We start from the raw sequence: 18,742 nt of genomic DNA, 5'->3' as shown, positions 1-18,742 counted from the left end.
TAGGGAGGGAAGGAACTGCTGTGCAGGTGGCTCTGAAGATCTCAAGACAAAAGCCAGGCTCGGGTTAACCATTTCCCCTCCAGGCTGACTGCAGAGTGCTGTGACGCCCGGACCCTAAAGCCCTGACGACAGAGAAGGAAAGCAATGCCTTCCTTTTAGTAAAAGCCCCTCCATTCATCTGCCTTCTCCTTTTTCTTCTTTATTCTTGGCAACTGTCTTTGGAAATTGGGGTAATTCCCCACAGGCACAGAACATAAGTAAGGCTAGCATCCTGGGGGTGCTGTCCTNAGGGAGGGAAGGAACTGCTGTGCAGGTGGCTCTGAAGATCTCAAGACAAAAGCCAGGCTCGGGTTAACCATTTCCCCTCCAGGCTGACTGCAGAGTGCTGTGACGCCCGGACCCTAAAGCCCCGAGGACAGAGAAGGAAAGCAATGCCTTCCTTTTAGTAAAAGCCCCTCCATTCATCTGCCTTCTCCTTTTTCTTCTTTATTCTTGGCAACTGTCTTTGGAAATTGGGGTAATTCCCCACAGGCACAGAACATAAGTAAGGCTAGCATCCTGGGGGTGCTGTCCTCTGAGCACCCACAAGGAAGATGGGGCAAGTAAGCTCAAGAGAACCTTTGTGAGCAGGCGAAGACGGCCCATCTGTACCTGTCCTTTAGAGCTAGTGAAACTGGACATCGGAGGCTATTNGTACCTGTCCTTTAGAGCTAGTGAAACTGGACATAGGAGGCTATTACACTCCTGGGCACAAGGGACCCCGGTTCCAACTGTACTGTGATGCACGTATTACCCACTTCTTTATGAAGGACTTTGGTTTCTCCCTGGCTGGGGGTTCATGGGTTAAGTAGGCCTGGGCTGATGGGTCAGCAGGGTGGGACAGTCTCATATGCCTTATAGGCCAGAGACATCCTCCCGCATGTCCTTTCCCAACCGGATGGTACTACTCCCGGGACTGCTGCGGGAAATAAGCCATGACATGGGACACGGTTCTGGTCCTATACAAGGTCAACGAGGCTCCTATCAAGGACACACAGAGTGGTTCACTTCAACGGGAGCACTTCTGTGTTCTTCTGGCCTTCAGTTGTCCATGTCAGTGAGTTTTCTCTTCTTATAGTTCTGAACGAGGCTGGAGGCTGTGATCTGAGAAGCCTGCCCCTTCTCCCAACACTGGAAGTTGTTCAGTCCTTTCTGTCCTGTTTGAAATAAGCCCCTCTCCATCTCGTCCAGCCTGGCTACCAGTGCTGAAGTGTCTTCATTGTAAGCGTTCTGGGAAGAGTCCATGATGCGGCGAAAACGTCCAATGAATGTCTGAAGGAGAAGGGAGTGAGAAATCAGATCCATTTTTATCCCTGAACATGTTCATGTTAAAGATTTTATTTCTAAGTAATCTCTACACCAAGTTCAAGTGGGGCTCCATCTCACAACCCTGAGATCAAGAGTTGCACGCTTCACCAACTGAACCAGCCAGGTGCCCCATCCCGGAACATTTAAATGTCACAAAGGGAAAGTTTGGTCTAGGACTCAGCTGGAAGGAGGTCTGAGGCGACTTTACCACTCGAAGTTATATCACATTGCCATACCTTGATTTCCCCGTCTGTGAAATGGACTATTAGGAAAATCCAATGGGTTATTACGGAAACCACTGAAGGAACACATGTAGAGCATCTCGCAAATGGCTGGCAAGAGGAGGCTCCTCGAAAAGCATTACCCGTTATTGTTGTTAGTGACAAAGGCCATAATAATGTACTGTGACACGTGCAGACAGGTTTCAACCAGAGAAGACTCCCGATCTAACTGAACGCATTTTCTCCTTTTTCCAGTCTGAGAGCAGGACAGAGACACATGTGATCTCGGGGTGTCATTCTTCCCCAGGGCTCCAAGACCAAGCCACAAGCCCCTGCTTCAGTTTCTTCCACCGCCTCGTGGCGATGTGACCTTATGTATCAGCAACTTTACAGAACTTCAAAGCAGTGACGGGAAAAGAAAACACGGAACTCACTAGCAGAGGGCAGTGTTCCAGTTCAGGAACATGTCCTGGAGACACTGTAAGTCAAACAGGTCCTCCTCATTTTTAGCTTTCTGTTCACAAGAGTTTCCTAAGCTCCGACTGTCTATAGGCTATAGTGCATTGACTTCTTTATCTGAATGGATAGCAATGAAGTTTTTCTTTACTATCCACATTAAAAACAGCACCGGTACACGTTAGCCAAACAATCCTTGAGCCTGACGGAGGGCATGTGCGTGGTCCAGGGAGAAAACGTGTCTTCAGCCACCAGTTCTTATAAAGCTGGAAATGAGGGAGTAAAACAAGAGGTAGAAAAGGTGGTTTCTTCTAATACTAGCAGAATAAACAGTTAAAGTACGGTCGTATCTGAAGGATGGTAATATGTGTATAACACTGTTTCGTCCATGGAACATGATAGTACAAAACAGCATGACATAATGTCACTGTGATGCCATAATTTTGGCACTATTGTATCTCCATTTAACAGGTGAAAAACTGAGAAGCCTCGAGAGGTCAAGCAGCTTGACCAAATCACACTGTGAATACATGGCAGAGCTGCGTCTTAACCCCAGAGCAAGGAAGGGAACAAGTAGCACACGCATTCCTGACAGGAGCCCTCAGGCCAGTCCCAGAGCTGGGCTGGTGCATCTGAGTGCCTGTCCCCCGTGATCAACCAACACCCCTTTCTTACTTCCAGGACTTCCTGTTAGTCCCAAGTCTTAACAAGCAATTATGAAGAGCTGCTGACCAATCATTTTGAAGTATGTATATAATCAGTAAACACACTCTAATTGTCGGCTGACATGGAAAAACGAATAAACTGTGTAAATAATACACTTCCCTGGGTAACAGTGAAGTCTGGTGGCTTCCACGCTGGCTCCTGAGGCACGTGCAGAGCCCTAGGTTTTCACATCAATCACTTGCCTGTAGCAGAGACTGGGAAATGTCTGCATTCTCTGGACTGTCGAAATGCAGGAGCTGAGAGCCAAACCCGTAGAAGTGTGGCCCCAGCTTGTGCAGGTCCACCACGTTGGCATCGGCACTGAACACCGTCCTCCAACCTTGTTGGTAGATCTTGGGAAGGTCCACGGAAAGGATCCGCCGCTTGTTGTCAAAAAGTCCCTTTGCCAGCCACAAGGGGAGCTCAAGCTTTGAGCCCTGCATCAGACAAGAATGCAGATTTTAAAAATAAATCACATAGTAAATGTGTGCCTCAGAAAGGAAATACACATGCCCTGGGCAAATATCAGTGTTGCCTTTTCTCTTTGGGGGCAGGGCTATCACATGCAAATCTGGCTGTGACCTGAAAAACTGAACTGTAGGGGCTGAAGTTTTATGTCATGACGGAATGGAGAGAGAAATGGATTTATACAACAGAAGCATAATACAGAACAAAAATGTGGTATAAAGGGAAAGTTTTCTAACTCACATAAACAAAAACTTCCAATCACAGACACTTGAGAAATATAATAAACATTCCTGCTTTCTTTGAATATTCAACATCTATTCCTCACATACACTTATTGGGGGCCTACTATGTGCTAAGAAGCACCACCCTGGGTGCTGGGGGCTATGAGGAAAAACAGTATCAGCCTGAGCTCAGACCACAGCCCCTCTGTATCCCATTTCATAGCTTCAGAGATGACAGAAAAGATNTATTGGGGGCCTACTATGTGCTAAGAAGCACCACCCTGGGTGCTGGGGGCTATGAGGAAAAACAGTATCAGCTTGAGCTCAGACCACAGCCCCTCTGTATCCCATTTCATAGCTTCAGAGATGACAGAAAAATCTCTCTGTATTTTTAAAACCTTAACAGAATTGGAAAATATAGTGAGGTGGCCACGATAGACTCGAAATTAAGAGAAATATCCAAAAAAATAAAAGTCAAACCTAACTAAGTCAAAGGAGGCAACAACAGCATAGAACTCTCACAGAGCAGAACTGCTGCACAAGGTGGGAGTGGCTTTGCAGTGTGTGTGGGCAGAGCTTTTTGCCAACCTCCCTGGGCTGAGGAGACATATGTTGAGTTCAAGGCTGCCAAAGCAGCCAGAACATAAGGGACCAAGATTTGAGAAAAAAAGAGACAATTAAGTTCAAATTTTTTAAAAAATATTTTATTTATTTATTTGACAAAAAGACAGCCAGCAAGAGAGGGAACACAAGTAGGGGGAGTGGGAGAGGAAGAAGCAGGTTCCCAGAGGAGCAGGGAGTCCGACATGGGGCTCGATCCTAGGACCCTGGGATCATGCCCTGACCCGAAGGCAGACGCTTAACGACTGAGCCACCCAGGCGCTCCTAAGTTCAATTTCTGTACCAAATATCAAGAGTAAGTAGGCACCAACTTTAAAATAAATTTTAAAAAATCAAACGGAAATTCCAGATCAATGCAAGAATTGAACTTTAAGAACTCAATGGGGGGGCACGTGGGTGGCTCAGTTGGTTAAGCATCTGACTCTTGATTTTGGCTCAGGTCATGATCTCAGAGTTGTGAGATTAAGCCCTCCGTTGGGATTCTCCCTCTCCCTCTGCCCCTTCCCACTTAAAAAAAAAAAAAAAGAACTCGATAAGTTAAGTCGTATTTGACTGGCTTACCAGATTTGACACAGATAGAGGGTCATGAATTGAAAAAACGGTGAACAGAAAATATCCAACCTGAAGCATAGAAAGAAAATACAGAAAAGAGCATGAAAGACATATGGAATATGGAAGAAAGAAAGAAAGAAAGAAAGAAAGAAAGAAAGTCAGTCTAACCTGCATGTAATTTGAAGCCCAGAAAGAGAGGAGAAATAGATTGAAGCAAAGGAAGTATCTGAAAAGACAATGGTCATAGATTTTCCAAAATTAAAGAGTTAGGAAATCACAGATGCAAAGAACATTATGACACCAAATAGGATAAATACTAATAAAACCACAACTCGGCACATCTTACTCAAATTGCTGAAAAATGAAGACCTAGAGAAAATCTCAGAAGGCACTGCTGGTGGGGGTGAGAACACATCTCCTTTACAAAAAGAGCTAGAAGGGTCAAAACCAACCTCTCAACTGAAATGATGGAAGACACAAAACAATGAAAATGGAATGACATCTTTTATTTTATTTATTTATTTATTTTTAAGTTCATTTATTTATTTGACAGAGAGAGAGTCAGTCAGCAAGAGAGGGAACACAAGCAGGGGGAGTGGGAGAGGAAGAAGCAGGCTCCCAGCAGAGGAGCCTGATGTGGGGCTCGATCCCAGAATGCTGGAATCACGCCCTGAGCCGAAGGCAGATGCTTAACGACTGAGCCACTCAGGCGCCCCTATTTTATTTATTTTTAAGTACATTTTATTTATTTGAGAAAGAGTACAAGTGGGGGGAGGGGCAGAGAGAGAAGCAGACTCCCCGCTGAGTAGGGAGCCCAATGTGGGGCTCAATCCCAGGGACCCCAGGATCACGACTTGAGCCAAAGGCAGATGCTTAACTGACTGAGACACCCAGGTGCCCTCAAATGATATCTTTTAAAAAGGCCTGAAATAACTGCAAATCTAAAAATCTATACCCAGTGAAAATATTCTTTAAAAGCAAAGGGGAAATAAAGACATTTTCACACAGAAAGTGGGCAGAAAGTTAACATAGCAAGCCCAAGACTGCCCTCCTTTAGAAGGGCCTGCTCGCACGGTTGGTCCTTGGTGGGTGTCCCGGAACCTGAATTTCAGGAGGGTTCCCACTATTCTCAGAATGGATACGAGTGCCTCATTGTGCTTGAACGGTTTGCACAATGTGGTTTATGTTGAATACCTGCTTTCCTTCTGGGAGCCTGGAATATTGGTATATGTTAGGTAGAGTGCCTATGTAACCTAGCCCTCAATAAAACCTTGGGTACTGAGTTTCTAATGAGCTTCCCTGGTACACAGATATTTCACACATGTTGTCATAATACATTATTTGAGAAATTCAGTGCATCCTGTGTGAGTCCAGTGAGACAGGACTCTTGGAAGCTTGTGTCCAGCTTTCTGCAAACTTCATCCCTCACACCCTTTCTCCTTGGCTGATTTTACTCTGTATTCTTTTATTGTATTAGAATTTTTTTTTTAAAAGATTTTATTGATTTATTTGACAGAGATAGAGACAGTCAGTGAGAGAGGGAACACAAGCAGGGGGAGTGGGAGAGGAAGAAGCAGGCTCCCAGCAGAGGAGCCTGACGTGGGGCTCATCCCGGAACGCCGGGATCACGCCCTGAGCCGAAGGCAGACGCTTAACCGCTGTGCCACCCAGGCGCCCCTATTGTATTAGAATTTAAACATAAGAATGACTGTATGCTGAGCCCTTTGAGTTCTCTTAGTGAATTATCAAACCAGGGATTCGTCTTGGGGACCCTGTGTACAGGCAGAAATGGAGAATTTATCACCACAAGACACAAAGTAAGGAAATCGTGAAGGGAGAATGAAAATGATCCCAGAAATAAATATGGAAATGCAGGACCCAAAGTAAATACTAGAAGGCAAAAATAAACAAAATTTATCAATAATTAAATGTAAACAAATTAAATACAATTAGAAAATTGTCTAACCAAATAAAAACAAAACCCAACTATATGCTGCTTAAAAGAGATAAATCTAAAATAGAAAGACACAGAAAGATTGAAAAAATGTCATGCAGATAGTAATCAAAAGAAAGAGCATACTAGAGATTAGGGGACATTTGACAATAATAAAAGGGTCATCATATCCACAAGAAAAAGATACGTATCTGTCTACACTGACAGAAGTAAAAGGAGAAATAGACGAATCTATAATCATAGTGGGAGACTTTGGCATACCTGTGTAGATAAATAATAGCCAAAAAACCCAGTAAGGATATAGAAGATCTCAATAAAACAAATAGCAAACTTGACCTAACTTACATTATTTATCACACACCATGACTTCATAACACACATCTGTTCAAGTGCATACAGAATGGTTAAATTGATTTTAATGCTGCAGTATAAAACAAGCCTTAACTTTCAAAAGACTGAAATCTTTCGGACTACATTCTCTGGCCAAAGTGGAATGAATTAAACCAGAAATCAAAAACAAAGAAGATGAAGAGCAAAATACCAACATGTTTGGAACTAAGCACTGGTCTTCTAAATAACCTTGAGTCAAACAAGAAATCACAATAGAAATTAGAAATTATTTTGAACTCATTGATATGAAAATAAAATACAACAAATCAAAACTTGTCGAATGCAATTAAAGCTGTGCTCTGAGGAAATGTAGAACTAAAAAATGCATAAAGGAAGGCTGAAAAATCAATGACTTTGGGACCCATCTCAAAATGCATGGGCAGGGTTGTGGGGCATGGGAAACAATAGAAAATTAAGTCTAAAGAAAGTAGCAGGAAAGAACTAATTATAAGAACTTAATGACCTAGAAAACAAAGGTATAAAGGAGAAAACTGACAGAGCTGTAAGTTAGTTCTTTTAAAAGACTAATAAAACAGATGAACATATGGGAGGGGGAAAAAGAGACAGAGAGAGAAGGAAACAAACCGTAAGAGACTCTTAACTATAGAGAACAAACTGAGGGTTGATGGAGGGAGGCAGGTGGGGGATGGGCCAGATGGGTGATGGGCATTAAGGAAGGCACTTGTTGTGATGACACTGGGTGTTGTATGTAAGTGCTGAATCACTGAACTCTACTCCTGAAATTAATATTGCACTGCATGTTAACTAATTAGAATTTAAATAAAATTTTGAAGAAAAAAATATAACACTAACGCAATTGATAAACTCCTAGCGAGACTAATGAAAGGAGCATAATTTCTCCATATCAAGACTAAAAATCAAGACACCAATATAATCCCACAGATGTCAGAAAGATAGTAAAAGGATATTTTGAACTTTATACCACTATATTTGGAAATGTATATGAAATCGTCAAATTCCTAGGGGAGAAAACAATGTACCAAGAGAAACACAGGAAGGTATAGAAAATCTGAATAGTCCTATATCTATGAATGAAATTAAATATGTCATTAAAAACCTCCTCACAAATATCCCACATAGAATTCCAAATAATTTATGTGGACACCGCCCTCAAAGGAGTAGAGCTGAACTCCCCATTCCTCACGTGAGGCTGTGCATAAGGACCCCCTCCCAAAGAGAACAGTATGAAAAGGTAGGAAAAAGTAACTTTTTTTTTTTTTGAAAGGGGGAGAGAGAAAAAGAGAGAGAGAGAGATGGGAAGCGGCAGAGGGTGAGGGAGAGAATCCTAAGCAGGCTTCACTCCCAGCACAGAGCCCAACTCGGAGCTCAATCCCACAACCCTGAGATCAGGATCTGAGCAGAAGTCAAGAGTTGGACACTTAAGCAGTTGAGCCACCCAGGCGCCCTGGAAAACTTTAGGGTGAAGAATCCTGACAAACACTACCTCAGCCAGGTGATCGAGGTTCCTATCAATGTGATAAGGCAGGCTGACAGTATGAGCCCCTGATATGATGCCATAAAAATGGCACTCTACCTCTGTGATCTTCCTCCTCAAACCCTGTCACTGCAGTCTAACCATGAGGGAATCATCAGACAAATCCCAGTTGAGGAACATTCCACAAATTATCTGACTGGCGCTCCACGAAACTGTCATGGTCATTAAAAACAAGGAAAATCTGATAAACCGTCACAGCCAAGAGCAGCCTAAGGAGGCGGGACGCTAAATGCAATGCGGTGACCTAGATGGAACACAAAAAGGACATTTGGTAAAACGAAGGCAATATGAGTAAAGTACGGGCAGCGCGTCTCTGTTTGCCAGCGTGTACGAGAACAAAATCCTTATCTACCATAATGCAAAGCTGAGAAATAATGTCTTAATTTTTTACAAATCAAAAAAACAAGCTTAAGACTATTATTTAAAAATACAGAGGCAAATCTTGAATACTATTTAAAAAGTAGAAAGACCGGGTGGAGCTGGCAAGGAAAAGTGGGGGAAAGCAAGGCAGGGCCCACTATTTTTTGTTGTAAATTTTGTTAGTACCATTTGTCCTTTAAAACTCTGTATATGCCTTACTTTGATAAAAATTTAAACAAACACGCCAAACTAACACACCCTTCCAAACAAAAGGTAGGTTAAAGAGGAAATAACAAAATAACCATGAAGAGCCCGTTCCTGGGACAAACTGGCATGTGAAGTCCTACAGGTCCAGGCTCTAATCCCAAGCTCACCGTTTGCTGCGGGACCCTGAGCAAGGTACACAACCTTTGTGGGCTTCAGATTCCTAGCGTGTAACCATATCTGACTATAGGGTCGTTGAAGGATTAAAGGGGTAATAGGTGGGAAAGTTTCCTCCCCCCCCCATCCACACCCGTCCCAAAGCCCTCAGTAGACGGTCTGATACCATCCTTATTGCGCAGGAACGAATCTAGCAATTTGCGGTTCCCTGACGTATCACAACCTCTTACAGAACCCAGAGCTGTCGTTTTAAGACAAACGTGATCAGAACGCCGATCCTGAAGTGGTCAGTAGTAGCCAGTCCTTAAGCCTTCGACACAGGACGGCGCGGGTGGGGGCACTGCTCAATTTGGACAGCTTCAAAAATGAAATCAGACCACCTCGGATAAATCTGGTTTCACACAGGAGGCGAAGGCTAAGAAACCACTTCAGCGCGCTGAGGCCGGCCGACAGAACTCGTTTGTGCGTAGGGCCCGGCTGCCCCCTAAAACCTCAAACCCCAGGGGGTAGCACGGTCGGGGCACGGCCGCGAGGCCCACCGGGAATTGCAGTCTTCCCGCGGGGAGCTCGCGTCTCAGGGCTTACTTGAGGGATCGCGTGGTCAGTCTCGGCCCCTCCGCTCCGCTCCAGGAAGAAAGCACCGAGGCGAGGCATGGGGGTCTCTGTGCGCACCGGGAGCTTCTCGTGGGACATGAGGATGTCGTCCAAGGACAGAAAGTTTTCCTCGGGCCCCAACGCACCCGACTCCACCCGGAAATAAGCCTCAGACATGGCGGCGGCCGTGGTTTGAACTTCTCTGCTTCCACTCGTGTGATGCCGGGAGTCAGGGATGTAAAAGCCTAAGAAGCGGAGGCATGTGAGAGTTGTGAAGGGTTTGGCGGTCGCTGCGGCCGCCAGGCGGGATTGAAATTTTTCCCGCGCCGGGGACGGGCCAGACTAGAGCAATCGATCCGGGCGGATCTGCCCAGGCAGAAGCAATCGACAGCCTGCGGACGTGGTCCCACGTGATCAGGGGCGGGGCGCAGTACCCCCACACCCCCGCCCCGAGGATTTCTCTCCCGCAGAGTGTAAGCTCACTGTGGGAACCTTAAAAAGGAGCTGGAAATGCCCACTGAAGTTGCCGGATGCATTTGTACTAGATTTTATGTGGGCCTTTAAATGCTTACACGAAGTTAAAAAACACTTTGCGACACGTTTGGGGGCTTATAAAAGGGCATCATTGTGGCCTCCGTCTCAGGCCTGATCAAGTCAGACCTATTCACTACAGTTTTGTCACTGAATCTGTAAATCTTCGTACTTCAAAGAAACATTAAAACAAAACAAAACATCCCGCACTAGCCCCAGAGAGTTAGGGACTATTTGTAGTATTTTGGCATGGATAAGGGATGGAGTGGGGGGGGGGGAAGCACTAGGCTATGTCTGGCTCACAAAGGTCCTGAGTTTACTTCAGGGCCTCCTAGTTCACCTTACCATCCCCTGGAAATCTCCCTTTGTGGCTCTTAACTTGAATCCTTAAAAGAGGAAATCTGATTGGCCCAGTTTGTCTTTGGGTCATAGCAGTCATATGTTGCCAGCCACCCTATAGATTGAATGGGTATCTGTGTCAGGTGCAATCGCTGGTCTACTTGGGGGAGAGGGGTAAGGAAGGCATCATGGTGATGTGAAAATTAATAAAGAGAAACCTCACTAAAATAGAGTCAGGAGATTCAGCAGCGAGAGCTCTCATGCCCTACCACTCATCGCCAAATGCAAATCCAACAGGGAGAGAAGGATCTTGCACATGTATACAACTTTACTACCTTAGCCAGAGGAAAAAAGGATTTCTTTCCTCCAAAGGCCCAGCCAATGAGAAACAGTCCTGACTCAGCCAATGAGAAGCCACTGTACTTTGAACTCCCATTTTACTCCAATGGACTTCTTGTTTATAACAGCTTCTTCAACTGCCCGGCTCCCCCATAAATGAGCGAAGTCTCGTGTGTTCTCTGGTCTTGACTTTGGTTTTGCCCTGGGTTGTTTGCCCTGGATGGCCATTTTCTGCTATTTCCGAATAAACCTATTTTTGCTGGTAAAATAACTGGCAGTTTTATGTTTAAGGTTAACAGTTCCATGCTACCAGACTTGGGGTGCTATTCAGTCACAGCTATGGAAAGCGGCAGTGTTGAGAGATGTACTGTGGAACTTCATACAGAAAGGCATTTTCTGGAGTTAGTAGAGCTATGAGCAAAGCGTTCATGGGAAGGGAGATGTGTATTAGTCATGTTTCTTATTCCCTGCATTTTAAGATGCCGTGACATCTTGTGGCCTTAGCCCCCGCCCCCGCTCCCCGCCCCGGAGCTGTCCCTCTTTGGGTGAGCTAATTCCTAGAGTAACAACTTGCCTGTGAACACATCTTCCATTAACCAAACAGTCGAAAGCCTATATCACCAACCACTTCCTTTAACTCTTACCAAGGCAACAGTTCCCCTGCCCTAAATCACCCCAGGGCAGAGTACTCGAGGGTGAGAGACACATTTTATGGCCCAGAGTCCACTGACATTATTCAAACTATCCCATCCTAAGCTCGATCAAATTGACCTGCTCTGTCTCACCCATTTCTTCTCACTGAAACCACAATAGAGGCCCTGGGTCATGCTCTCCTCTCACTCCTTTTGCTTTCTTCCTGACCCTGGTACTTCCCTGTGTGGCTTTGAATGGCACGATGTGCCCCCTTCTCTTGGGGAAGGTGAGCAACAAAACTTTTCAAGGGCACTGACCACTCTGTCATTACTCAGTCACCTTTATGAATTAAATCCTGGTGTAATCAAAACAAGAGGTGGTGGGGGAATCAGGGCCAAATTGCGGAAAGTTTGGGTGCTAAAACCTTAGACTATTCCATTGGAAATAGAAAAAAGTAAGATTTTTTGAGCACGTGACAACATAAATCTGAGCTTTAAGAAGAGAATTCTGGCAGTGGGGTGAAGAAGGGAGAGATTCGATTGAGGGACATCAGTTTGGAAATTCATTAGACAATACCTGGCAACTAATTGGATATAGGAAGTGAAGGGCAGAGAGGGGTCAAAGATAATTCGAGTTTTTGGCCTGGTTGACCAGATGAGTGGAGATGTCACTAACAGATATACAGAGCACAGAAATATGGGCAATTTGGGGTAACAGGTGAGTTTGGTATGACACTTATGATGGAGTACAGGGGCCACTAGACAAGTAAGTCTGCAGCCCTGCAGAGAAACCAGCCTTGAACCTTTAGTTAGGCCTCTATTTAGAGGTAATTACAGGAGAGTCTTTCACTTTGTCATATTTTAAACATTCAGTTTGCTATACTATCCAATGTAAAAGTAAACATAACTCATAGTCAAAATTTATATTTTGATGAAATGACTGTAGGGTCGATGCAGTGAATATGTTAATTTGTCTAACTGAAGGCAATGCAGGTTATTTACTGACAAGGCCAGTAAGCTATTTTTGATGTTGAAACTGTTAAGATAGATGATTAATGATTTATCAGTGCCAAGAAAGGCATTATTTTTGTACAGAGACCATTGGTTCTAAACTCAAATACCACAGCTATTTTAATACTAAAGTAACAGGCCAGTGTTTAAGATAAAATCAGATTACCTTGTTTTTCTTCTGTGATGTCTTGGCTTACCATGAAACTCATTCACTGCTTGTGTATTTTTGCTCTATTTAATCTCTCCTCTTTTTGAACTACTGAGTAAGCCAGAAAAAGTGAAATTAAAGTTTAGCTTATGATGCTAAATAATTGAATTAATTCACTTGACACAAGAGGGACATAGTTTATCAAGTATAGATCGTTTATAGCCTTTATTTTAAGAGCCAGGAATGTTTCTTTTCTCTCTGAAAGCTTGTGTTCCTTACTACCCAGCCAATCAATCTATGTACCAGAATTGCACTAGACAGAATTTCAGCATATTTACGATATTCAGAGTATGTTCAATATATTACCATATACAGAATTTCAGTATTCCAAAGGTGTCTGCTGGATCCCTGAAGAAAAAAAAACACTACTTTTCCCAACATCATCATTTCAAGACTGCAGAATCTTAGAACGTGGGACACACACAGACTTTAGATCAGCAAAACCACAAGCAGCTTAAAATCTGCTCTTTTGAATACTGGTGCTGTCTAAATTTCTTCCACTGAGTGGGGAGGCCATGACGCAAGTGACAGAAATCCAGATCCGGGGGACGGGGGAGGATCCATGGAGGGATTTAAAAAAAAAAAAAAAGAAATATATTGGACTCTATCCTTCCAGTTGCTTCTTAGGCCAAAAGTTCTAGGGTTTTTCTTGACTGATCTCCCCTTATACTCTATAACTAGTCCCTCAGCAAATGTTGGCTTTGCCTTCATAATATTTCTAGAATCTGATTATTTCTCATCACTGTGGTCCACACCAACATCATCTCTTGCTTGGATTTTTGCAACAGCTTCCTGTCCAGTCTTGCTTCTGCCCATGACCGTCTTATGGTTGAAAACCCCAGGCATGCTCATCTCAGGGCTTGGCACTGTCTGTTCCCACTCCCTGGATTGCCTTTCTCTTGCATATCCACATGGGTGGTCCCTTTCAGGTCTTTGTATTCAAAAGTCACCTTCCAGTGAGGCCTCCCTCACCACCCTATCCAAAATTTTAGCCCTCCCCAACTGACCCTCTCTTCTTTTTTTCCTTTAGGACCATCACTCTCTTATGTACTATATATTTTACTTTTTAACCTTGTTTCTTGTCTGTCACCCCTCCTTGAGCATTAGCTCCACGAGGGCGGGGATTCCTGAGGTGTATTTTTCATTACTATATCCCCACTCCCTCGTTCATATTAGGCACTTCGTAAATATTTGCTGAATGAATTATTGGTTCTTTGTTTATAGAGGTGATATTATTTTCCTTTAAAACATTAAGCAAACAACAATGAATCAATTTTAAGTAAATAATAGTACAAGTGGTGTGCACATATTATGACCATCACAAAGGGTAGTAGTGAAACACGGAGAACATCGAATTAAAGTGGTAAAAAAAAAAATAGGGGCGCCTGGGTGGCTCAGTCAGTTAAGTATCCAACTCTTGATTTTGGCTCAGGTCATGATGTCAGAGTTATGAGATCAAGCCGCACATCAGGCTCCGTGCTCAGTGGGAAGTCTGCTTGAGAGTCTCTCGTTCCCTTTCCCCGCTCATGCACACATACTTTCTCTCTTAAATAAATAGATAAATCTTTTTTAAAAAAGTGGTAAAAAATAGTTTGCCAAGGTACAGATTAGGTTGCATAATCTTCTAGATTCGTGAACTTAAGTCATTGATAAATGCCCTGATGAAAACTCATTGGTTGAGCTCCCCTGATTTAAAGTTGTTGAGGTTTTGGTAGAACTATACTGAATTTTACCTTCATGCCAACTGTAAACATGAATGCGTAAGCAAAAGTAGTGAACAGGATTTAAACTGGCTTAGCCCCCTACCCATGGAACACTTCCAGCAGCCGTTTATACTCAACTGCTGTGTGACTTCCGGAATCCAACGGCATAGATAGAGTCCTACTTGCACCACCTCAGTTGGCTTTGTGAACTTGGAGGAGTTACCTATCTGAGGCTTAGTTTTTGCACCTGTAAAACGGGGACAATAATGGTAGGAGTAGAATGAATGAGCCAGTATACTCAGAGCACTTAGTTCAGGGCCTGGCCCATACGTAGCAAGGGCTCAGTAAATGTCCTTCTTACCGTCATTATTCAGATGTGTCTGTTCACTGCTGTGTCCTCCACACCTCAAATAAGACCTGGCACGTAGCACGCACTCTGAGGCTCCAGGCTATCATCATTCATTATTATCATCATTGATCTAGGCTTGGCTGCACTTGCCTCCCCAGAAAGTCACGTTTCCAGATGGACTTGAAGAGGACAGATCAGTATTCTTCAACTTCTTCCTGCAAAGATTCAGACAGAACTTATCTCCTCTGAGTTCCAATTATTAAAGTTCTTTTTTTTTCGTATTTTGAAAGTACAGTACTATGTTTGAGATTTTATTATGTAAGGTTAATGGATTTAAATCACTGGAGTTCATTTTTACATAATTTAAATGTTCTTTTGGTTGAGCTATTTCTTGAGCACGGCTCCAAAACGCCTTCAATGAGATCAAAATAAATTGATAGGCATGATGCGACCTTATGTGTGGGTAGTGCTGGTTTTAGATTCTTCCCACAGTCTTCAGCAGTACTAGGAGACATTGTAAACCCATCTCATACATCCAGAGAGATGCAGTGTGTGTGTCACCCTCCGAACTTGGCAAAGGAGCAGTGATCACATCATTATAATTGAGGCACTTGTTTGATCCAACTTTTCTTTTTCTGTGTTCCCAGTTCCATAAAAATACCCCTTCCCCGCATTCCTGTATTTTCATCTTTTTAGGGTAATCCTTATATAATTTAATCCATGATCTGATAGCCAGAGTTTCCCTCAGTCCAAAGTGGGTGGAGTGGCAAGTTAATTCATTAGTATGAGAAGAATATGGGGGAAGGATGCTATCATTTATTCATTGAGATGCTCAGAGGCTGCAGGGCTACTGGTGTGGACATGAAGAAGAATATAACGTGTTCTGGACTGTCTAGGAGGTTGGCACCCAGTGGAGGAAATAGTAACACGAGGTGATAAAAGCTAGGATAGAACTGTGTCCAAAATATTATGGAAGCTCAGAAAGAGGGGTGAATTCTAATGTGGACAGAATAAGGGTTCATGAAGGCCTTACAAGAAAGGTGCATAAGAATGGGGCCTCTGGATGTGAGGAGGACTTTTTTAACAGGTCCACAAATGTGAGGAGGGGTCACACCAGACCCAGGGATCATCTTTGAGCAAAGAGGTGGGATTGCAAAGTTTGAGATGAAACTTCTTTCTTTTCAAAGGAGCCCTTCTTTTTGCCTTGCATATGCCAGTTAATGGCTCCACCATTCACCTGATCACCTGTATCTATCCAGCAAGTAACAGGAAAATTCAATTCAAACCAGCTTAAATGTCAAGGGCTTTCTAGATTCTATAACTAGAGAGCCCAGGACTTCATGGTCAATCGATCCAACAGCCCAAGGGTGTCTCTGGGGAGCTATCTTTGCTTTGCTCTGCCTATGGTCAGCTCTAGTCTATGGCTCATTCTGGGGTCACAAAATGTTTGCCAGTTAAGTCAGGCCTACAAGCTTCCATGTTCTTGTCCAGTGAGGGAGAGCATTCAGTCTTAACCTTCCAGTCGAGAGTTCTGACATTCCCCTTCATTGGCATGTTTAGACCACATGCTCACTCCTGAACCAAAAACTACAGCCAGACCGATAGAATGTGCTAATTAGTGTAAGTCAGTGAAAGCCCACCATTACTGTTGGGATAGGGTGAACTTCCCCAAAACACATAAGCTACACAATAGGGAAGATTTGGTGTCAATTCTGGGTGTTCTTAGGATGGGGGAAGCTGGGCAGGAAACAAATAAATGTGCACTACAATCACTACCCAATCAGGAACCTGGGAGAATTCAATATTGCTTCCTTTCTCGCTTCCACATGTCCAACTGGTCAATACATTCTGCTGATTCTACCTTCTTACCATTCTTTTGTCTGTCCCATTGCCTTTGTTCGAGCCCTCATCATTTCTCACCCATACTCTTAAAATCCCGATTTTTCTCTGTCTCTACTCTCTCCTTGCCCAAAAGTTCCTTTGTACTTCTCTGGCAGTTATCTTCCTGTCCAAAAGATCTGACCCTGTTACTCCCAGCCTACAACCCAAATCACCCCCTACTGGTTACAGAATAAATTCTAAACTCCTCCATAAGTCTTAGGTGTCTTCCAAGAGCTGTGTATTAGTTTGCTAGTGCCACCATAACAAAATAGTGCAGACTGGGTGGCTTAACCAACAGAAATTTTTCTCATAATTCTGGAGGCTGAAAGTCTAAGATCAAGGTGTCAGCAGGGTTGGTTTCTCCCGAGGCTCTTCTCCTTGATTTGCCAATGGCCACTTTCTTGCTGTGTCCTCACATGGCCTTTCCTCTGTGCATGCGCATCCTTGCTGTTTCTTCTTCTTCTTCTTCTTTTTTAAAGATTTTATTTATTTATTTGATAGAGAAGAGGAACAGAGGGAGAGGGACAAGCAGACTCCATGCTGAGCACGGAGCCCGATGAGGGGCTCGATCTCACGAATCTGAGATCATGACCTGAGTCAAAATCAAGAGTCGTTGCTTAACCAACTGAGCCACCCAGGTGCCCCTCTTCCTCTTCTCATACAGACACTAGTACTATTGGATCAGGGTGACCCTTATGACCTCATTTAGCCTTAAAGGCCAGGGCTTGCTTGCCTAAGACATTAGGAGGATGTCAGAAAGATAAGCATGGACCCTCACAGAGATGACATGAATTTGTGAAGCATTCCGTATTTTTCATAGTATCACCCCACAGATTATGCGCTAATCACAAAGAGGAAAATGAACTTTTACAGTGGAGAGATCTGCTAGTCACCACCATATGGAAGAGCTCAAACCTAACACATGAACAGCGGGACAGTCGCTGTGCCTGTAGATATGCAGTATGTGTGCTGACTCACCTATGATTCCAACCTGAATCCAATCAATCCTCTAGAAATATGGGAGTTGGGTTGGGGGTGGGGGCACTGTGAGAATAAGCTGAAAGATACCAGGAGGAAACTAGTAGACAGAATCAGAATGTGGACCATTCTATAAGGACGCCAACTAATAAAATACTGTTTGGGGGAAACTGATACCTGACTGTAAGATGTATGTTTATGACCTCAGAAACACAAGATGGTTCTTCATGATCCACTCAGGTGTACAAAAAGCTCTCTGAAAGTCTTAAGGGCATGCTTTATAGCTCCTCTCAGCTGGACAGCAGTGCTTCTAATGCAGGTAGGTATACCTTATTTTACTGAGCTTTGCAGAGATTGCATTTTTTTTCAAATTGAAGATTTATGGCAACCCTGCATTGAGCAAGTCTGTTGGTGCCATTTTCCCAACAGCATTTGCTCACTTGATGTCTCTGTGTCACATACTGGTAATAACCACAATATTTCAAAATTTTTCATTATGATTATATTTGTTACGGTGATCTGTGGTCAGTGATTGTGACTTGCTGAAAGCTCAGATGGTGGTTAGCATTTTTTTTAGGAATAAAGCTAGTACATTCTTTACATAATGCTATTACACATTTAATAGACTACAGTATAGTGTAAATATAAATATTCTATGCACTGGGAAACCAAAAAATTCATTTGACTCACTCTATTGGGGTGGCCTGGAACTGAAACTGTAGTGTCTCGGAGGTATGCTTGTACTCCTAAGGATGTGGTCCAACAGAAGCTTCGCAAGGAGCCCAGGATAAGGAAAGGCGTCTCTTGGGGTGCCTGGGTGGCTCAGTCATTAAGCATCTGCCTTCGGCTCAGGGCCTGATCCCAGGGTCCTGGGATCAAGCCCCGCATCAGGCTCCCTGCTGCTGTGAGCCTGCTTCTTCCTCTCCCACTCCCCCTGCTTGTGTTCCCTCTCTTGATGGCTGTCTATCTCTGTCAAATAAATAAA

At 43.7% G+C, this 18,742-nt stretch overlaps 1 protein-coding gene across 1 annotated transcript; it reads right to left on the bottom strand.

The window, feature by feature from the left end:
- Positions 1-288: 288 nt before the first annotated feature.
- GINS3 (GINS complex subunit 3) lies at positions 289-10,134 on the bottom strand. The gene is made up of 4 exons (XM_034638540.1): positions 9,778-10,134; positions 2,933-3,166; positions 698-1,311; positions 289-651 (listed from the first exon to the last, which is right to left on the bottom strand). The coding sequence occupies exons 1-3, from the start codon at positions 9,961-9,963 to the stop codon at positions 1,081-1,083; spliced, it is 651 nt and encodes a 216-aa protein (XP_034494431.1). The 5' UTR covers positions 9,964-10,134; the 3' UTR covers positions 289-651; positions 698-1,080.
- Positions 10,135-18,742: the final 8,608 nt, after the last annotated feature.

Source organism: Ailuropoda melanoleuca, chromosome 12, assembly GCF_002007445.2.
Source record: "Ailuropoda melanoleuca isolate Jingjing chromosome 12, ASM200744v2, whole genome shotgun sequence".
Taxonomy (NCBI): Eukaryota; Metazoa; Chordata; class Mammalia; order Carnivora; family Ursidae; genus Ailuropoda; species Ailuropoda melanoleuca.
This window is presented reverse-complemented; position numbering and strand designations above follow the sequence as displayed.

Bases quoted from the DNA above. Each gene is read 5' to 3' on its own strand.
- GINS3 (XM_034638540.1), bottom strand. From the start codon at position 9,963: ATGTCTGAGGCTTATTTCCGGGTGGAGTCGGGTGCGTTGGGGCCCGAG. The intron at 3,167-9,777 runs GTAAGCCCTGAG...TGTCTGATGCAG, and splicing joins CTGACCACGCGATCCCTCAA to GGCTCAAAGCTTGAGCTCCC. The intron at 1,312-2,932 runs GCAAGTGATTGA...CTTCTCCTTCAG, and splicing joins TTTCCCAGTCTCTGCTACAG to ACATTCATTGGACGTTTTCG.